The sequence below is a fragment of the Amblyraja radiata genome, chromosome 22 (genome assembly GCF_010909765.2).
Source record: "Amblyraja radiata isolate CabotCenter1 chromosome 22, sAmbRad1.1.pri, whole genome shotgun sequence".
NCBI classification, from domain to species: Eukaryota; Metazoa; Chordata; class Chondrichthyes; order Rajiformes; family Rajidae; genus Amblyraja; species Amblyraja radiata.
In genome coordinates this window covers 20964605-20987307 of record NC_045977.1, presented here as the reverse complement: position 1 = coordinate 20987307, position 22703 = coordinate 20964605, and the positions used below count along the sequence as shown (strand labels likewise).

General features: G+C 38.8%; 1 protein-coding gene across 2 annotated transcripts in view; it reads right to left on the bottom strand.

Annotated features, from left to right (window-relative positions):
- Nucleotides 1–22703, bottom strand: part of baiap2l1 (BAR/IMD domain containing adaptor protein 2 like 1) — a 99642-nt gene that overhangs the window by 36800 nt on the left and 40139 nt on the right. For both annotated transcript variants that reach the window (XM_033040555.1, XM_033040556.1), the window contains exons 4-6: nt 7353–7414; nt 5761–5832; nt 4072–4209 (exon numbers count right to left, since the gene is read on the bottom strand). In XM_033040555.1, coding sequence (XP_032896446.1) covers nt 4072–4209; nt 5761–5832; nt 7353–7414 — 272 coding nt within the window. The remainder of the gene's footprint in view (nt 1–4071; nt 4210–5760; nt 5833–7352; nt 7415–22703) is intronic.

Below are 22703 nucleotides of genomic sequence, written 5' to 3'. Positions count from 1 at the left end.
CTACTTATTCTCCTGTTGTGGGCGTTACTGGTAGTTATCGCCCATCCCTAGCTGCGGTTGCAAAAGTGACAATCACACCCTGAATAATCACCTTCAACATCATCACTACCCCACCCTTGCCTATACTCATAATTGTGGGTTTCATGGGTGGGGAAGTAAAAAATATTAAAATTGATCTTGTGCATTTGGCAAGCCTATCTGGATACAAAGGTAGGATGTGAATGAATGGCAATTACAATTACATTCTATGTAGTCATCAAAAATATTCAAATAGATTAGGAAGGAAGCAAACTGAATGCACAGCATTAAATGAAAACTTCACAATGACACATATTGGAGGCCGAATTAAAAAAAAGTTATTTCACACGTTGCTATTCACAAAGAGTTGCATGTTGACAATGTTCATTTACAATGTATAATTACAATGCACTATAGAAAAATTCTGAACAAAATATGTGCATAATTACAGCATTAGAAACTTGCAGGCCAAGAGGATGACATTTGATTTATTGTGCTCTTTGAATAATCATTTTAATGCAATATACAAGCTTTGTCCCAAACGCTGCAAGTATATTTAGTTGAAGTTTATTTCGGAAATTTCACTTGGGAGTTAAAGGAAAGTTTCTGCAATTTTTCACATAGTACACTACAAATCAGAACAATCCCAAATGGAGAAATTAAATAAATAATTTTACCTTTAAACCATTTATCTTGTTATCAACTCACAGAGGAACCCATTTCTCCCTGTCAATACAATCCTCAATTGGAAACCCCATAATCTTCTCTACTTTAAGGAGAAAAATTACAATTTCTCCCATCTCACCATGTAATTGAAGGTCTTGTAATTGAAGAAATTGCTGGACAACTCTTTAGACCTTCACTGATATGATGCACAGTAGTCCAATGGAGCCTTAGCTAGTGATTAATGTAGTGCACAACTACTTTGATTTATTCCCCCAATTTACAAATGAGCACCGAGTGCTGGGGTGGCTCAGTGGGTCAGGCATCATCTCAAGAGGATATGGATAGGTGACATTTTGGGACAGGACACTTCAGGAGAAATTCTTCAAAGTAGGCATACCTTAAGGAGATTTTGCTGTGGGACAGTGGAATGTAGAAACGAGAAACTGCAGTTGATGGTTTACAAAACAGAGTGCTGGAGTAACTCAGGCAGCATCTCAGGAGAAAATAGAGGCAGTGATGTTTCTAAAAATGTCTACTTTGAAGATGTTCTCCTCAGAATGCCTACTTTGAAGTTCTGTTAAAGAACACTCCCGGCTCCAAATGTCACCTTTCTATGCTCTCTAGAGAAGCTGCCTGGCCTGCTGAGTTACTCCAGCACTGTCGTTTGTAAACCAGCATCTGCAGTCCCCTATTTACAAAGCCAAGAACTGTACTTCATAAGATTCAATTGCCTTATCAATTTGGACTGGTATTTGGAACCATGAAGATGCAACTCCAGATCCTTCTATTATTATACTGCCCACCTGTGGGTTAGTGGAAGACTTCTCATCCAAATCAGAAGGTCGTGGATGCAAACTTAAATCCAGCGAACTGCTGCCTTAATACAGCACTTAGGGAGTCCTGCAGTATTGTTGCTCAACTGCTGTCAGGATAATGTAAATAACCTCATTTTGAACAGCAGGGAGATACTCCTCAATCAGTGAATTTTAAAATAAATTTCTAGTCATTAAATAGCTGTTATAGCCAAGGCTTCCGTTTACAAATTATCTGTCATATTTCCCTAAACTGTGAAACATTTAGGAATCATAAGTGATTTTGAAATGTAATCACATCATTGATTACATTTCAAAAGTTCAAGCCCCTAGGATTTTCTGAAAATGGTGTAAAGGACATCACATGAATGCTTGCTTTTTTTTTTCTTCCACAGTGCATCATGTCAAATTTACTCAAAATAAATTGCATCTGCTACCTGTTTGCCCATTTCACTGTCAAAGCTCATTTGAGCTCTAATTTATCCTCAGGAGTTACTGTCTTCCTAAGTTTTCCATCACACATGCAGGTACTATCACAACATTTAAGAAACATTTGGACAGATACATCGACAGGATAGGTTTAGAAGCTTATTGGCCAAACACAGATGGGTGAGACCAGTGTAGATGGGGCATGTTGGTTGGCTTGGGTGAGTTGGACTGAAGGGCCTGTTTCCACGCTGTATGACTCTATGACATACTTTAAATTAGTGTTCTTTCTACCTATCCAGGTCATTTCTGATGGAATATAGTAAAAAATCTATAGATTAGCTCGAGCAATGGCAGGTTTGTCACTGAGAGGAGAATTAAGGTCAAATAGTTCTGTATTATGTAGATTTCAGAAGAATGAGAGATTTAATTGAAACTTTCTAAATTCTTTAAAGGCCTGGCTCATGAACATGAAACATCCCATCTACTTTCCTCAATGATTGTTGCTTAGTCTGAAAATTTCCAATATTTCTAATTATATCAGATTTGCAGTATTTAGCTTTATGTTTAACTCAGAAAGCTGCTTATCAACATAGGAGAGTGGCCAGAAAAGTGATTACAAAGAAAAGACTGCTTTGATTACAATAAATAATTGCAATACTATAGTGTCAGATTGAATTGAATTGAATTCCTTTATTGTCATTCAGACCTTACGGTCTGAACGAAATTTCGTGCCTGCAGGCCTGCAGGCCTGCAGTCATACATACAATCATACAATAATAAACAACACTAAACACAAATTAACATCCACCACAGTGTATCCTCCAAGCACCTCACTGTGGTGGAGGCAAAAATCTTAGGGCTGCAGTCTCTTCCCTCCTCTTCTCCCTCTGCGCTGAGGCGATTCCCCACCGGGCGATGGCACAAACAGTCCCGCGGCTCACCGAACCCCGCAAACGGGCTGGCTCAAACACCGTGGCCCGGGGTGGTCGAAGCTGCCGCCCTCCAGTCCAGCAGATGCAGCCGCTGGCCCGCGGCTGAACCCAGGACTCAGGTCACCGCCGCCAGAACGCCGTCCCAGCCACCGGAGCACCGTTCCAGCCCCGAGCCGGATCGCCCTCACGTGAGTGCCGTTCCTCCCTCGAGCTGGGCCGCTCCGACGGGAGCGCCATTCCACCCTCGAGCTGGGCCGCTCCGACGGGAGCGCCATTCCACCCTCAGGATGGGCCGCTCCAACGGGAGCGCCACAGCCCCTCACGGGAGAGTCTCAGCCCCTCGCCAGGCCGCCCTCACGGGAGCGTCACAGCCCCTCACGGGAGCGCCGTTCCAGCCCCGAGCTGGGCCGCCCTCACGGGAGCAAGCCCAGGGTGAGTCCTGACTGGCTGCCTCCGGAGTCTCGAGGTCGCCAGCTCCGCCATTAGGCCTCAGCGCAGACGGAGGCAGAGAAGGGGGATACGACAAAAAAGTCGCATTCCCCTGAAGGGAGAGACAGCAAGCCCAGTTTCAACCCCCCCCCCCACATAAACACAACCTAAAAACCAAAAACTTAACTAGACAAAACGAAAAAAAACACAAAAAAGTAAAGACAAACGGACTGCAGGCGAGCCGCAGCCGTTCACCAGCGCCGCCACTTCCGGATGGCTTGTGGTTTCAGGTAGCAAACCTATTGTTATTTGCACCACAGATGACTAATGTGAGAATTCCATTGTACCACTACAACACAATTCATATCCGCCTCACATGACAGAATTTTATTCATCCAGTGTCTGAGAAACACTTCTTCACTTCTTCATTCTTCCATTTTCACCATTCACAAGAAATGTATTTTAGTTTTAGTTTAAATCTCAAACAAGTCTGATACCATCCTTACTTGATCCCCATACATTTTCCAACATTTTGGTCATCACATGCTTCTTTACGTCGGGCATACTTATTTTCAATGTTCATACTGTTGCCCTGACTGAAAATCACATGCAATTCATAATTAAAGATTGTACAATGGCAAAGTGCATCCTAGAAATAAACCAGTATTAGTCATGTACGAAAGGAGCAAGACAGAGGAAAGTTAATACATTAGACTCTAAATAATCGTGGATGAAGATGGGAGAGCATCTCTTGTTAGACATTCAATGATGGACTTAACACCTACCTCCATTTCTTTATTTTCATATTTGTAAGCATTTTTCGTTCCTTGACTTTTCCTTCGAAGTTTCTTGAGTTCTGCTTGAGACTTTTCCAGGGAATCTAATTTAGTTCTGTGTTCTGTTTGGTATTTTTTAAGAGTTGCCTGCAAGAAAATTATTTCAACATATTAATCTGCATGCCTTGAATGGCCAATTTATTATAATATCTTGCAGGGCATTGGCAGAGAATTAAAAACTGCTGAAGTTCTTACAGGGATTCTAACCTCAATGCTGGCCTAATTCATCCAACTTAAATTCAGATAAGCACTTAGAGTCATAGAAAGATAGAATGTGGAAACTGGCCTGTTTGGCCCAACTTGCCCACACCAGCTACACTAGTCCCACCTGCCAGCATTTGGTCCATATACTTCCAAACATGTCCTATTCATGTACCTGTCTAACTGTTTCTTAAATGTTGGGATAGTCCCTTCCATTTATTTCAACCAGACAGTTATTGCTGATCCTGGCTGTTGTTACCCTTTGTTTTTCTTATAAAATGATCACATCTGAGAATTAAGTTGTGTAGCACTCCAATAAACAGATGTATCTTCCTTTTTTAAAGAGGATATTCTGAGATAGGTACATGGATTGAAGGTTTATATTATTAAAGTATGTTTTAGACTGTTTTTCTGTCATAGTTGTAGTAATGGGAATAGACATAGGAAAAATGAATATGCTATCTAGCCCTTTTGTCTATTTAGCCATTCATTAAGATCATGGCTGACCCACCACTTTCCTCCATATCCTTGCTGCCCATGATACCCTGACAACAACAAAACAGGAATCACATTTTCCTGAGAGTTCTAAGGGCAAGCCAGGGAACTGCATGTTCAGAGGTCAGCTCCACGTCCAATTGGAAAAAACAAGGACTTATTAGGGACATTGCCTTGTGCATAGGAAATAACATGTCACAAATTTGATTGTCAAGGTCCCACGTGGTAGACCGGTCAGAAAGGTTAGATCACTTGGGATCCAGAACGAGTTAGCCTAGGATCAAGATCAATTGGGAAAGTGGGCAAAGAAATGTCAAATGGCATTTAACTTGAACGTGCAAAATCATGCATTTGGGAATTTAAATTAGGGCAAACTTACACAATGGCAGGGCCCTGAGAAATGTTGTAGGCAGAGACACCCGGGGCACAACTACATGGTTCCCTGAAAGCCTGGGATTGTTTTCCCTGGAGTAAAGGAAGTGAGGGAGGAGGGGATGCTTATAGAAGTTTATAAATTCATGAGAGGCATAAATAAGCTGGATGGCCAGTCTCCAAGGATAGGCGAGCCGAATACTAAAGCCACGGGTTTAAGATGAGAGGGGAAAGATTAACAGGGAACCTGACAGGCAGGTTTTTCACATGAACGGTGGTGTGTGTATGGAATGAACTGCAAGAGGAAGTTGCAGAGGTGGTATGTTTATAATGTTTAAAAAGACATTTGGACAGTTTTATGGACAGAAAAGGTTTCGAGGTATTTGCAGGCAAGCGAGACTAGCTCAGGTAGGCACTTTGATCAGCATGGACAGGCTTGCCTGAAGGGCCCGTTTCCAAGCTGTATAATTCCATGATTGACAAAATGTTTAGTTGCGCAAGATCAAGTGTTCACAATGAGTTAGATATTAATTATGTAAACGGTTCCAATTGAATAGATTAGGTACTTACATTCATGTACTTCATATCTTGATCCGTTTTTTTCTCCAATTCACCGATTATGTCTTTATGAAATTTCCTAAACTTCAAGATGAAAAAGATATTTCTTAAAGATATAACAAGAAACTACAACAACAGAAGAAAGAAAATTACTTAAATAAGGCCCAAATATACCTAGGCCTAGAAATTCTAGTGCACTGAATTTAGATGAGAGATGGGGAGAGACGAAGGGGATCAACAGTGAGCAGGCAAGAGGCTGGTGCAAGTTGTCATCTTCATGGTGAAGGTGAAGAATATGAGGCAATTGGATTGTGAGGCCAGGATTTGAGTGGTCAGCATTGTGGTTGGAGGGGATGTCAAAAATATGAAAGATAAGTAGCGATGGATCCTCTTGGGATTTGTTTTCCATATAGCACCAAATGTAAAGAGAATGATCAGACAAGGTCCAAAACCAATTTTCAATTATAATATGCTTATAACTATGCTATGTAATTGAGTTCATGAATTTCTTCCTCTCTTGAAGATGAATTTATCTAATAAATTGATTTGGGATCCTTTAAATAAGTGCTGATTCTGTGCATGCTCAAAAACTGTTTTGCCTTCCACTCAAGAATCACTAATATTTTATATATCTTTTTTTAATGAAAGGGAAGGTAAGCATTCTGCTCTCAAGTTCTCAAAATAATTTTGCAACTAGACAAAAAGCAATATTTTAGGTTTAACTTGACTCAAATGCAATAATTAAAACAATTCTAACGAATAACTTGCAACAGCTAAACAGCCTTTTCAATTTAGGTCTGAGATCATTAATCAAGAGTTAAGAGTCAAGAGCATGGAGGGAAACAGAAAGGACACCATTTATGAAAATTCAACCAGATCATGACTAAAAGAGCTGGACTGAAGCTTGACATCCTCAGTGAGTGACTCGCCTCCTGATATCCCAACACCTTCCACTATATTTAAGGGAAAAGTCAGAGGCACAATATAATACCCTGTACTTGCCTGGTTGAATGCAACTCTAATAACTTTAAAGAAGCTTGATACCACCGAAGACAAAGCTGTCAACTTGATAAGCACCTCATCCACCATCTTAACTATTCATTTCCACCACTGCACACATGACTGCAGTGTATACCATCAGCACCTGCCAAATCTATGACATCACCCCCAACGCAAGGGCAGCTAGTTCATAGGAACAACACTACCTTCAATTTCCCTAGGTCTAGGTTCTGGAACTTCCTACCAAATACCACAATCGTAAATCTTCATTTCAGAGATCGCAGAGGCTCAGGCATTGATGGGCAATTAGAAAGGTCATGTTTCCTTTCAAGGCATGTGAAAAAATTGGAGAGGAGTTGAGGAAAAATATTTTTACAGTGGTGGTGGTCTGGTACTTGCTGTTAAGATACTTGAAGCGTTGTAACCAAGAGTGGTAGAGCTGGGAAGAACATTTTATCTAAATGTTGTATCATTTTGTGCCAGAATTCAATTTGTATTTTAATGTTATCCTTCAGGTTTATAATCAGGTTTATAATCTTGCATAAGATTACAAAGGAAAAACAATTTCAAACTATTTTGAAAAGCAGTGTTTAACTTATACATACATTATCTTCCATTTCTAAGTTGAGTTTCTTGTGAGCGTTTGAAATATCCATTAAGACTTGGCCTATGGGAGCAAACAGAAAATAGGTTTACAAAGCTGTTTCATTTATATTTAGTAAAGTACTTGCTTATGATTTCTCCATTGTAAATGTTACTGAATTCCATGTCCGTCCTATTTTATTTTCTCAATGCTCATCTTACCACATTTCGGGTCTCAACCTGAAATGTCACCTATTCATGTTCTCCGGAGATGCTGCCCGATTCGCTGAGTTACTCCAGAACTTTGTGAACATTTGTGTATTAACCAGTATCTGCAGTTCCTTATTTCCACAGTTTATGCTTCCTCCAGCTAAGATTGAAATCAGAATAGTCATCAATATTGAACTACCTGGTTTACCTAAATATTTTAATGTTAGGATTTAAAAAAGAAAATCATGCTTTGGAAAAAGCAAATTTATTCCTCAAGTTTCATGTTTGGTAAAGCTGAACTTTGTCTTCGAATCTTGAGCTAAACAGAAAAGTGTGGGAAAAAAAAAATCTTAAATAGCTACTGTTTTGTGTTTGGGAATTCATAATTGCATGATTCATATTTGCTCCTTGGCTACACGTGGTATTATATCTACAATACTGGTTCGAAAATGATGGACTTCTTCCAAAGTCTTCCACAGCAAGTGCAAAACCAGGAGCAATCAAAAAGCAAATAAGATGCAGAAATCTGAAATAAAAATAAAAGTTGCTGAAAATACTCAGAGGAATTGATTATTTATGAAGGAAGGTTCTGACTGGAGTAGTCGACCTGAAATGTTAACTCACCCCACAGATGCTGCCTGACCTCCTTTTTTTATTTCAGGCTTCTGCAAGTTCTTAAAAATATTAAAACATGCTTATTTTCTCACTTTGCCAGTTCTGATGAAAGATTAATGACCTAAAATGTTAGCTTCGCCTCCCTTGCCACCAATGATGCATAACCGCAATATATTATCAGTTTTCTTTTTTTTATCCCAGTGCAAACACTCATGATACACGGACACTGAATTTGCCGAAGTCATTTTCTCAGGTTTATTGGGCCCAGACAAACTTTTCACATTGCTAGATCACTCATTCCGAGGTAGAAAAGCTGAAGACAAACAAATTACTGGAGAAACTCAGCAGGTTGAATAGCATCTACGGAGGCCAAGGGACAGCTGATGTTTCGCATTTAGATCCTGCATCTGTCCTGATATAGGATTTCGACCAGAAACATCGATCATCCCTTTGCCTCACCAGACACTGCCTGATTAGCTGAGTTCCTCTTGCAGTTTATTTTAGAAGCTAAACAATTTTCTTCAGTTTGACCAGCTCCTTAACCTCCAGATAGGATAAAAATAAATAAACTTGCCAGGTGCCAACTTTAATATGTAGAATTTTGAATATTAAACTTAAGATCCTAAAGGGCCTGACCCACTGTACAAGTTAATTCAAGAGCTCTCCCGAGTTTAAAAAAAATCAAACCCGTGGTAAGTACATAGAATGTACGTAGCGGGTAAGTCGGAGCTCGGGACGTCTCTTAGTGGCTCGTAACGCTAACGGCAGGTACTTGGGAAACGTGGTAAGCTCGTGAAGATTTTTCAACATGTTGAAAAACGTCCACGAGAGCCCCGAGTACCTACGAGCGGCTATTACCGTAATTCTCCGAGTTCGAATCAGGGGAAACTCGGGAGAACTCTTGAATTATCTCGTACAGTGGGACAGGCCCTTTACAAGCTAAACCTAAAATCCCAGAAGAGCTTGTCTCCAGTATTTATTCAATGTTGAAAATTTAAACATGCCAATATATTTGTCAATAGACAATTTGCAAAGGAACCTTAATTTCATTATTGTGTTGAAATAATTTTTTTGTCAACCAGAGTAATCTTCTGCAATTATATAATTCATAAGTAAGATGTTATAGTTTTGCAAGACACTCCCTAAAGCAATCTTATCTGTCTGCCTAGCAACCAAAAAATCAATAAAATCAAACATCAATATTTGTCCAATGAGCATCAATGACAGGTTCTAGCAGAAGGTGGGAGGATTTTATGGTGGGAGGAAGTGGAGCACAATGATTGCATGTGTTTGTGACATGTTGTATATTATATGACAATGCTGAAGAGGAGCATTGTTTGTTTAAAGAATTTGATTATTCTGAGAAATTAAATACAATATATTTATTAGCTTTTGGGATGTAAAACACTTTTTTTCCTGAACCCTGCCAAGTCAGGATTTCCTGCTGACAGAGATCATGTTGCCTACCCAAAAGACATGAACATTGGATTTTCCAATTCATATAACTACAAAACCCTCCCTCTCTCCATTCTTCCCCAAACCACCTCCCCTCCCCCGTGCTCCACCTGGACACACCTATTTCTCCCCTCCCTCCTACATTCCTTCCTCTAGCTTCACAGTACACAACTCTTCAATCCTTTTGTCTCACACCTGTCTTTACATATCTGGCCTATGTCCAACCATCTGCCTATTAACACCCCCCCCCCCCCTCCCTTACTCTCTGTATCAATCTATGACATGTCAGGCTTTGTCCTGACCTTCGTCACAATTTTTTCCCCCTCCCCCACAATCAGTTTGATGAAGGGTCATGACCCAAATCGTCACCTATCCATGTTCTCTGGTGATGCTGCCTGACTCGCTGTTTTATTTTCACGTTGATAGTCATTTGGCATTAACTTTTCTTGTATCACAGCTGTAACTTGAAAAAGCTGAAGAATGTGGGCTGCCACTAGGGTTGCTAACTTTCTCACTCCCAAATAAGGAACAAAAGGTCAAAATAAGGGACAAATTCCAGACAGCAATTTGTTGACCGACTCGGCCATGGCTAGCTGAATGGTGAGTTGGCCTGGGTGCTGAACTGCACACAAAGCCCAGCCGGCGGGCCGGCTGAGTTTTGGCCTGGACGCCGGACTCTGCGCGCGACGTCACGCGCAAAGTCCTGCACCCCATCCAACTCATGAACCGATGATCAGCCATGAGAAGGAGGGGTGGTGGTGTCGGCGGTAATCAAAGGTCGGGCTGCTGGCCGGGCTGCCGACTGACGGGGCCCACAAGCGAGGCGCTGCTGCTCCACTCCATGGGCTGCACTACGTTGGGACAGGTGAGGCGGGGCCGGACAAGGCGCTCCGATCCAACAGTACCCTCGACCAGATTAGTAACAGGTAAACCAATTTAGTCCAATATACGGGATAATACGGCTAATACGGGACAGTTGGCAAACCTAGCTGCCACCCTTTGGTGACATGTCAGGGTTAGGCATGTAGGTCTCAATTCAGATGAAAATACCAACTTCCTTATCTGCAAACATTTCCATACTTATTCAAGGAATGGAGCAATCCTTTTTTTTGTCCAAATTCTTGACATGTTGGTTGCAGCAATTTATAACCCAATTACATACATAATTCACAATACTATGAATTTCATCAATATTTACTGGTAAACCATAAACTGAGGATAAGAGGATCTGTTTCAATTGTAATGCAATTGGAAGTTCTGGGAAAAATAAGGTAATCTCACAACTATGCTTCAGTTGCTGCTTCTGACCTGTCATTGGTAACAATGTTACCTCTAAACATTGTTAAAAGGAAAGAATACCATTAAATCTTTTGACCTCTAGAATATTTAATTTATTAAATGTTGTAAGATTATGTTACTGTTTATCCAGCTTCAGGTTCATCAATATATTCCCTCCAAAAAAGCTTGGAAATCACCCAATTAAAAAATGCAATGATATACAAGCCTAAATTTTAACAGCCAGCTTGTCACCCCCAACATGCATTTGATATTGAAGCAAATATATTTTATCTTGAGAAAGGGTATTCTAGCAAATAGGAGTAGTCATTATCAATAATTCCGAAGTTTATTGTCTGAAGACGTGTCCCGATGATAGGCTATTACTTCCACCAAAATGTTTTTTGCCAATTATTCTTTCAAAAAGAAGTTTGCAGGTCAAGAGGAATATAGTGATTGCATTCCATTGGTCTGGATATTGGTCTGGAGAAGATTGAATTGAACATATAAAATAATCAGCAGGAATAAGCCATCTGCCATTCAGTTAAGATTGTGACTGCTCCAGTTTATTCTGTATCCTGAGAAAGATCCAAAGTCCTCAATTAGATTTAATATGTTTGGTATACTGATTTGGGGTTTTGTGATATACAGTAATACATCGTCTGCATATAAGGATATTTTGTTATTTGAATATTTTGTATTATAACCGTAAATATCCAGGTGTGTTCTAATTTTTTCAGCTAAAGGTTCAATTACCAGAGCGAATAACAGCGGTGATAATGAACATCCTTGTCTATTGCCCCTTGTTAATTGGAATTTCGTAGATAGTATATTATTAGTTAATATTCTAGCCGTGGGTTATCGGAAGGTAACCCCGAATTAAACGTGTTTCAAAAGAACTTACTTAATTACGGGCTAATAATGGGGAAAAGGCTTATACTCAAATTTTGGAAAAATGCTCCAAAACCAACAATAAAAATGTGGATTTCAAACATGTTCGAAACACTACACTTGGAAGAGATGAGACTCCTCCTAGCAGGCAAAGCAGACCACTTCCAAAAGACGTGGTCTGCATTTATGGAACTATTACAAGCATAAGGTGCAATAGTAATTTAAAATATAAATGGTACCAGGATCTGGTAACGGGGGGTATAAAATAAATTTTTTTTTTAAACACGGTTGGTATATCCTTTTTTGCGAGTTTTGTGTTACAATAGAGCGATTGTTTTTCCTTTTTTTTTCTTTTCTTTCTAGGGTCTTATTTCCTTTCTTTTCTTCCTTCTCTAACTTCTTCCCTAAGGGCTTTCTTTTCCCAACACTTTCCTGCACCTTCATGATTCATGCTCACTTTCCTTACTACTTTTATTTCTATCTTTTTTAAAGCTCGAAAAACGAAGTGGTACAACAAATGTAATAAGATATATCTGATGTGTATTATTGTAATTTACTGTACCTCTAATAAAAAAAAATAAAAATAAAAAAAAGATTGTGACTGCTCCGATTGTAACCTTCACTCCACATTTCCCGATTTCTGGAATTTTAATTTTAGACTCGTTGGGAAATCGTGCTCTGCAAGATTACTACCTTGGATGTCTATTTGAACAAAGTGGCAGTGAAGGAAATTATCATTTTTATTTCCTCTTTTGCATAAAAAGATCAATATTAACAAATGGAAACAAAAAAGGTTACTGCTCATTTAGCATTTAACCGTTCATTTCTTTAACATAGAGCGAGATGATAAATGAACAGCAAATAACAAACAGAAAAGAGAACCGGGGCATTACTCTAGCACTGCACAACTAATTCTACAAAAAAATCTCAATTATATGAATAGTTTGTTTGCTGGATACCATGGAGAAAAATGAGTGCAACATTTTCACAAGTGTACTTGTTTGGGTAATTATTCAAAAAAGATGGTAGCTAATTAAAAAAATATGGAAAGCACTTTGATTGTACAACTTCATCGAATGGGCATATTAACTATGCGTCACCTCTTGCGAGTTTATACGTAGGTGATCAAGCTGATTAGTAAAACCTTAAAGGTCACAGAAATAGCAACACTATACTAAACAAACAAATTAATCAAGATTCAGAAATAAGTGGAGGCGAGCCTTGCATGGAAAAAATGTCAAGACAATACAATGCCTTTTAGCTATTACCGGCTCCTTGCCATTTACTGATAAAAGATTTTGACCAAATATTTGGATGGATGGATGAAGTAATGAATACAGAAAGAGTAATTACCCCTCAACTGCAAGTTTTAATTAATCAATTCAAAATAAAAGGTAGCTTGAAGGGTCCCAATGCAAAATGTCACATATCCATTCCCTCCACAGATGATGCCTGATCCGCTGAGTTACTCCAGTACTTTGTGGTTTGTTCAAGATACCTGCTTCTGCAGTTCCTAGTGCCTCCAAAGCTAATGTCACCTTGCTACGAGTGTGTGTGGTCCAATCAGCTCCCAAAACCATAAAATCAGCCACACAGCAGTGAAACAGACCCTTTGGCCCACTGTGTCCATGCTGACCTAGTTGGGATTCTGGTTCAGTCCCATTTGTCCACATTTGGTCCATACTCCTCTTAACCCTTCCTATCTATATATCTGTCCAAATGTCTTTTGAAAGACATAAATATATGAAATAAATCATTAATTGACTAATCCTGGAACCCACCAGAATCTGGAGATGCACCTTTACCAGTAAGCAATACCACACAAGATTCAATAGTAGTGAAAAGAACTATGCAAGATAGTCATATAATTTTTCTACGATTAAATTCAGAAATCTGAATTTATCAGTTAAAATAAAATGAAAACTATTGAAAAATAGACAGTGGTTATATTGTCACATTTATTGTTGTGTTCTCGATAGTAATGAACACATTACTAGATTCAAGTTGTTTTAGATACATCTGAGATGCTAACATAGTCTCAAGAGGGGAATCAAAATTTACAGTAAGTTACCTACAACAATCTTTGCATTAGGTGATTTGAAATGGCATTGTTATCCATTCTGGAATGAGTTTTCCAGCTAAGCATGTTGGCAAAATTGGCTGTGTGTTTAAGAAAAAGTAGTTCAAAAAACTAATTCATTCATCCATCCATCCATCTTCTGTTGAGAAAATTGATATTCTGTACCTTCCTATGTAAATGCACTCAATATTTTCAAACATAACTCAAGCTTTCTTTTAAAATTTGAGATACAAATACATTTTCCAATTTAATTTCTCTGTTCTATTCAGAGATTTAGTCATACTCACACACACAGGAACTCCTTTACATGTGCTCTCTCTTTTAAAGCACTATGAATTCAAGCTTTGAGGCCTGAAGTGTCATGGTCTACAACTAAGACATTTCCTTCATTCCTTAAGGTTGACTGTTTCTGAAGTGAGATAACATAATACTAAAAGTTTCTGTGGAATTGGGAATAAATGGAGCTATAAGCACATTTTATTTTCAAAGAAAATATTTGTCACATTTATATTTTCAGAATCTTCATTTTTTGGCAGGATCTAGAGAGTAATCCAACACACTTCACAAAAGTGAACCTTTAAAGTATGCATACATTTTTAATTAAAAATAAAACAGTAAATGCTGGAAACAATTAGCAGGTTAAGCAGCAACTATGGAAAGAGAAGAGAGTTAAGTGTCAGGTCAAAGTTTCTTCAACAGAACTGAAGCAGTCTTTGATCCGAAACATTATATTTTCCACAGTTGCTGCCAGACCCAAGTGTTTCTATCACTTTCTTTTTCTTCAAGATTTCCAATTACTTAACATCTTAAGTTTGAGTGAATGCAGTCATATGTTGTTCTAAGCTGCCAAAAGGTTCAACAGGAAAGTGAAACTGACCTACCGTTTTCTGGTCAGACTTTGGTTCTAATTTTGAAGTATATTCTGACATTAGCATTTTCTTTTATTTGAATGTGATTGAGCTATTTCTTTTTAAATGTAAAGCTTGAAATCAAATTGTTGCTTATTAATTCCATCCATGACAGTTTTTTTTCCCCATGAACATTTTTAAAATATTACAGTGGAATAAATGGAATTTGATTATCTTTGTCTGAAAGCAAATTGTGGATTTGGAAGATAAATATGTATGCCATTACAAACCCGGCAATCTATTTGAGAAGCTCAAATGACGCAAAATCAGTTGATTAAATCCATATGAAACACAAGATTAAATCACTGTAATTGTCATACTTCCAGCTACTATCATTTGAGTTTTGCTAACTTTTTTTCATCATTTTCCTCAAAGTACCATTGATGATCAGTGTCTGTTTTGTCCTTGCTGTGTAATGAAACTCATGCAAGATTAATAAATGAGAAAGTCCTCGGCAGTGGATTAGTTGGCAATTCTATGACCAGCATGTGTGTCACAGTAATAAGTAGTCAATTGCATTCAAGGCTGAGGAAGCACTATGCATTAATACAAAAGGAAAAGTGGTTTGTGGTAAAAATCAGTTGCAATTGGGAGAAGAAAATGCCATTGTTTAGTGAATCATAAAATTGTAGAACAAGAAAAAACCCTTTCGCGAGCAAGTCTTCCAAATAGATAATATTAGCTCACTGTGAACGAATTCCATTTACACAGAGCACATTATAACTTTGCAATTAGAGAGGACATTAATAAAACATGCATCACTAAATCATTCTGAGTACCTCGTCTCCGTCTTTCAACTTCACCTCCTATTCCTTCATCTCTCATGCACTACCTTAGTTTCTATCTGAAACCCTCTAAATTACATCTCAACATTGTGGCAGTGGGTATCCCATTTCAACCTTTTTCTGTCAAGTAACAATTCTATTTGGTTCTCATGATTCCTTTCCAAAACAAAATACACTAGCACCCAACAAAGCTCCAGAATAAATGCTTTATATTTCAAATTAATTTAGTGGTTGCCTTCCAGAAATATTTTCTGATTAAACCAAGGAATCATGATTCACACATTCTTTACTGCAACTAGACCAAAGCAGGATTAGATTGGCAGAGGAATTTTTCTCTATGACCCATTCAAATTGATGACTCCATATAATCTTTAAATTGCTTCACTTTTCAGGCAACTATTTAATTGCAATCAAACATCTCATTTTATCTATACATCTGATGTCACACTATAATTTATCTGCCATGTCTTTTTGTCTCAATAGTTTTTCAGATCAACCTTAAAATTGAATAGCTGTTATATAATACAAATAATCAAAAGCACAACACCAATAGTAATGACAGACTATCTCCAGATAACAAATTCCTTTTTTGCAGACGTCCATAAGTCAATTTTGCTCACGTCAGAAAGTACATTAAAAATACATTCTATATGATAACCGTATCGTCACCGAATTGTAATGGACATCTAATAGGCGAAAAGAACAATTACTAAAAGTGGAGAGATAGAGGAAACTAGTTCTGTTAAACATAGGAACAAACTATATATGTACATCATTTAACATTATTGGAGTTTGTTCGTATGTAGGATTGTACATACATTGGGAGTTCATAATCCAGATGCAGTCCGTAGTCATTGCTAACAAACCAGGTAATATTTGTACCACTGAAAGTTTCAACATTCAGCTAATTTATTTTTGAAGGTACAATAAACTCTTCCATTTTGTTTAATATGTTCTGTTTGATCAGTTGTAGTTTACACGACACAAAAGCTGCAACAGGTGCCACAGCCTGTACTGTTTAATATACACAATTAAATATGGCACAACATAAACTTTACAGAATAAACAGTTAAGATATCGCATAATATATTCTTCAAATATTTTTTAAAAACTTGACCAAAATGGAATGCAAGAAACAAATTCAAGCAGCTACATTAAATAAATTATGCTTTTGTATCATAACAGTGGGTATGCACATTTGCACTGAAAAACCCATTAAGATAAAATATTCACAGTTCTGAACAAATGGAACCAAACTGGTAATATTTGTAGCAAAAGGTACAAGTCAGAGCACGACACTTTGATCTTCAGAGATAAATTCATGCCTCAAAAATAATTTGATTTAAAATAACAGGAAATTCTGGAAACGCAGGACTTGAAAGTAGACTGTGGAAAGCCTGTGACTCCTTCATCGCTTTCAAGCTCTAGATTGTTTCTTTTTCCACAGACGCTGCCCAACCTGATGAGCGTTTCCAGCATTTTCTGGTTTTATTTATTTTGGATTTTTCCAATAGCTGCAGTTTTTTGCTTTTCAATAATTGGAATTAACCAATGATTTTAGTAGTCTCTCAGTGTGGATCCAATAGATATCACTGCAAAATAATCTTTCCTAAAACAGTTTGCCTTGAAAAAAACTCAGTTTTAGAACCATTGTTAATCTGAAATAGTTTGGTTGCATAGGAAAAACTAAAATTATGATAAAAATCAGTCATGCCAATGGAGTTTTCTTACAGTTAACATTTCTAGAAAATCATACCAAGCAAGTGCCCAGGCTCCTTGCTTAAACAGTTTCCAGACTGATAAGTGATAACTAATCATTTCACACTAAGATGTGAAAATTATGCAGATATGGATCTGCATATTCATAAGCTGTTTTAATCTGAAATAAGTAGTTTTCTTTTAGAGCTACTAGGAAAAATACCTGTTAGGACTCGGGTGACCACGAGTTACAAGTGACTTTAAATAAATACTTCTGTACTAGATCAAAATTCTGTGAGCTATAATTCAGAACTGCCTCTGAATTATTTAACCCATCACAAATTATTCTTGCAAAGTCCTCTCAGTGTGTTGTGCGATTTCATTTTAAAATAAAACAATGTAAATGATAAATTGCTGGATGTGATGGGAAGAAGTAAATGATATAATAATAAATCATTTTTTCACAAGTTCCAGGAGTAGAATTAGGCCATTCGGCCCATCGAGTCTACTCCACCATTCAATCATACCCATTCTAATCAAGGATTTGTCTATCTCTGCCTTAAAAATATCCACTGACGGCCTCCACAGCTCTCTGTGGCAATGAGTTCCACAGATTAACTACCTTGAAGTTCCTCCTCACCTCCTTTCTAAAAGAGTGCCCTTTAATTCTGAGACTATGACCTCTGGTCCTGGAATCTCCCACCAGTGGAAACATTCTTTCCACATCCACTCTATTATGCCTTTCATTATTCTGTAAGTTTCAATGAGAATCCCCCCTCAACCTTTTAAACTCCAGTGAGTAGAGGCCCAGTACTGTCAGACGCTCATTATTTGCTAACCCACTCATTCCTGGAATCAATCTTGTAAACCTCCTCTGGACCCTCTCCAGAGCTAGCGTATCCTTCCTCAGATATGGGGCCCAAATTTGCTCACAGTACTTCAAATGCGGCCTGACCAGTGCCTTATAGAGCCTCAGCACTACATGTCTGTTTTTGTATTCCAGTCCGCTTGATATAAATGCTAGAATTGAATTTCCCTTCCTTACTACCGATTCGACTTGCAAATTAACTTTTTGGGAGTCCTGCACCAGCACTCCCAAGTCCCTTTGCATCTCCGATTTCTGGATTCTCTCTCCATATAGAAAATTATCTACGCCTCTATTCTTATTACCAAAATGCATGACTCCGCACTTTGCTACACTGAATTTCATCTGCCACTTCTCTTCCCATCCGGAGGAGGCGCTGTCTTGAACGGCTGCCTGTCCTGCAGCTGTCCGTTTTTTCCCCTTCTTTTTTATTATTTTTAGTACGTTAAGTGTGCAGTCAGGGGGTCTAATCTTTTTATGTGTGGGGGATGGTGGGGGGGAAGGGGGAAACTGCTTTTCCAAGTCCCTACCTGGTCGGAGGGGTTGCCTTCCTCCGAGCAGCGTCTTCGACCTGTCCTCGCGGCCTACCAGCGGGTCCTGGAGCGACGTTTCCCTGAGGGGACCTGGCCAGAACATCGGCTTTGGCGGCGGCGCAGCGCTGGAGCGCTGTTGCGGAGCGGGCGATGCCTTTCCTGGGTCGCCGCGCTGGAACTCCAGTATGCTGGGACCGCCGATGAAAACATCGTGGAGCCGCGGTTCTGTGGAGCGGCCAGCTGCGGCGCTGAACTTTACATCCCGGAGCCTGGGATCTCTCGCCGAGATCGCCAGTGTGTGGAGCTCCGTCCGGCGCGGTCTGTTGGCTTGGAAGCCGCGGTCTCCGGTGGGAAGGCGGCCGTCCCTGGCACCCCAAGCCGCTGGGGGTTCTCCCGATGCCGGAGCACCATCACCCGGCGAGAACATCGGGCGCCATGGCGGCGACTGTGGAGGCCTCAATAGGCCCGACTCTGGGTGGACAAGAGGATGGGGACTGGACTTTGTGCCTTCCCTCACAGGGGGAACCACTGTGGGGGGATGTTTTTGTGTTTGGTGTTGAACTTCTTCTTGAATGCTATGTTGTATTTTTATTAGTGTGCTGCAAGGACATCTGAATTTCCCCTGAATAAGGGGATTAATAAAGTCTAATCTAATCTAATCTAATTCTCCTAACCTGTCCAAGTCCTTCTGCAGTCCTTGCTTCCTCTACACTGCCTGCCCCTCCACCTATATTAGCATCATCTGCAAACATGGTCACAAGGCCTTCAATACCCTTATCCAAATCATTAATATACAACGTGAAGAGAAGCAGCCCTAGCACCGACCCTTGTGGAACTCCTCTAGTCACTGACAGCTAACCTGAAAAAGCGCCTTTTATTGCAACTCTTTGCATTCTGCCATCCAGCCAACCCGCTATCCATGCTAGTACTTTCCCTTTAATACCTTTAATCTCATCTTCACCTTATCCAAAGGCCTTCTGAAACGCACCGAAGCCCACATTATTTGCAACTGTTGAAAATTAATGGAGCAACATAAAAGCATGATCTTGTTACTCTCACACCCTGGTGATTTTCTCTTCTCCCCTGTCTTATTAGGCAGTAGATAATAAAGCTTGAAAGCACTATCACCAGATTGAAGAACAGCTTCTTTCCTGCTGTTACCAGACTCTTGAAAAGTCAGTTCATCTGCTAAAGACAAATTTCCAATCTTCTAATCCACCTCATTGTGGCCCAAGCACTTTTTATCTGCAGTTTCTCTGTAGCATCACATTATATTCTCCTCTGTTTCTTTTTTTTGGCACCATTGATGTACTCATGTATGGTTTGATTTGCGTAGGTAACACGGAAAATTACATTAATGTTAAAGTAACATTAATGTTCACTTTCAGTACAAAAAACTATAAATTAGACAATCGGCAATGGATCAAAAAAGCTAGCTGAGAAATTTGTGTCTCAGTTTTAAAGGCAAACCTGATCAAAGACAAGATAGCACAATACAATCCCAAATTATTTCAAAGGATTACAGCCAAATTCACAATCCCAGTGTGCAACAGTACCTTCAAATTTAAATTTTTCTCCAGTAAATCTTCACAAGCAAAGAATCTCTCTGCAAGCACCAATTTACAACATCAGCATTGTGACTAGTTAAAACTGTTTTTGTTGCTAGAATTCATAATAGCTTCCACTTGATGAATGTGCCCCATTGTATAACTATTTTAGGAGCAATGTTATAATGCATATCTAAATTTCCAAAACAGCTTTCCAAACATTAAAATTTAAATAGATGCTGAAATCAATTGACATCCAATTAAACCATCATTTAATCCCAAGATTATGTGTTATTGAAAATTTATACTGCCTTTCAACACAACCTTTCCAATTCATTCAGAAGACGCTTTTTAGATGGATATCTTAATATTTTCAGTTTCCTGTTTACACTGTGAAAAGTTAGGTTGGTGTCATGACATGATGTAATGTTTCTCAAATCCTTTCAATCAAAAATATTATGGAAATGTACTGAGACCATCATCCTGCCAATGGTTTACTTGACGGTAATACACCACAATTGACTGCCAATATCTGGTTTCTATTGGAAGGTTCTCCAAGACAAATGTTCTGCTTATAGCTTTAGCATCTAATTTAAATATTCATATTCAACATCTTAGATGCCACCACTGACCAGAATTAAACTGGGCCAGCCATGTAATTAGTGGCTACAACAGCAAGTCAGAAGCTGGGCTTCTTGCTGTGAGTGACTCACCTCACATCCTTGGAGCTTTTTCACTTTCTACAAATCACAAATCATGAAAGTAACAAAGTTCTTCACTTGGCTGGATTATATTAACAAAATGCAGCAAACTAATTTATTTCCCCCCAATTTTTTGGCAAGAATAATTATTAGCTTGAACCTCTTATTTATTTATTTTGCTTTGATTTATTAATACTTTTCAGGATCTAGCATTGATGGCAAGGCCAGTATTTAGTCTCCATCAAGAAGCAAGGCAACTTGATGCAACATGAACTGCTGCAATTTTTCCAGTGAAAGTATGTTCAAAGTGGTGCTGGATTGGGCGTTCCAGGATTTAAATGGCGATTATTAAAAAACCGCAACATATTTCCAGGTCAGAGCGATGTGTGGTTTGAAGATAAAAATGCCAGTGGATGTACTTCCATCTGTCCCAAGTCTGTGCCTTTCTAGGTAGAAGTCACGGGTTTGGGAGGTGCTGGTGGGGTAGTCTGGGCAAGTATCTGCATTGCAGTTGTGGATGGTAGACACTGCAACCACTCTATGCAGGTGGTGGAGTGAATTAATGCTTAAGGTGACAGAGGCAGTACCAATCCAGTGGGCTATTTTGTTCTGTGTGAAGGTTCTCAAATATGATTACTACAATCCCAGCAAGTGGAGAGTATCCCATTACATTCCTGACTTGTACTTTGCAGGAAGTGAAATGGCTTTAGAGTGTGAGGAGGTACGTCACTCATCACAGGATATCCAGCTTCTGACCCACTCTTGTACTCACTGTGGTTATGGGGCTTGACCAATACAATTCTGGTCAACGGTGGCCCCCAGAATGTCGATCACGATACATGGTATGGCAACAGCATTGCTTGTCAAGAGTAAGTGATTCACTAGCCAATTTTGTGGACTTTCATGGTGGCACAAATAATACTTGCAATAGTATCTGTGATCATATTTTCTGCTCAACTGCTATATGTTGGAGCAGGTCTGTACTTTATGCCCTTATTTATGAAATCATTGTGGGCACAGGATAAATGAACTAAAAATATTCCCAGTTAACTGCCTTGTCTTCACTCAGTAAAAATTACAATGTTGGTACATTTTTCTTAGAACAATATCAATCTCAGTTAACAGTGTAAATCCTAAAAAATTTAAGCACAGAGATTATAAATTCAGAGCATGCTTACCACTCAACACAGTATTATTAACAATTTCAACACGAAAGTTAAACATAGCCAGGTTTAATTTGATGCACAAAATATTTCATAGTATATTGTAGGTCAATAGATTTCTCACTGGTGTCTTGCCCTTTATTTAACCCTCAATCAATAATATTGGGGAAAATAGTCTAGTCATGTATTTAGTTAATCTCTTTGAAATGTTATTGTGTGCAAATTAACTGGCGCATTTACCAATGCTATAAAAGTACCTAAGGCTCACATATACTTAATTGGTTGTAAAATGTATTGGGAAATTATAAAGCAACGGGTGCAGTGCAAATTTCAGTTAATTCTTGGCTCGAGGCACTTTTATCCCTTAACATAAATATCTAAGACTTCTCATAAATATTAGTGGTCAGTTTGCACAATGACTAGTCATTTATTTAAAGTATCAGAAAACTGGACATGAAACTCGACTAAGGAGTGTTCCCAAAGTATAAAATGTGTAGATGGATCCATGGTAACATTTGCCCTGCAAATTTGCTTTCTCAAGTGTTAAAGTAGCTTGCTTGGGAGTATTTACATTGTATACATACAGACTAATGACCAAGAGCAATTTGAGAAAAAATATTTCATCTGCTGCTCATCTGAAATAGTGAA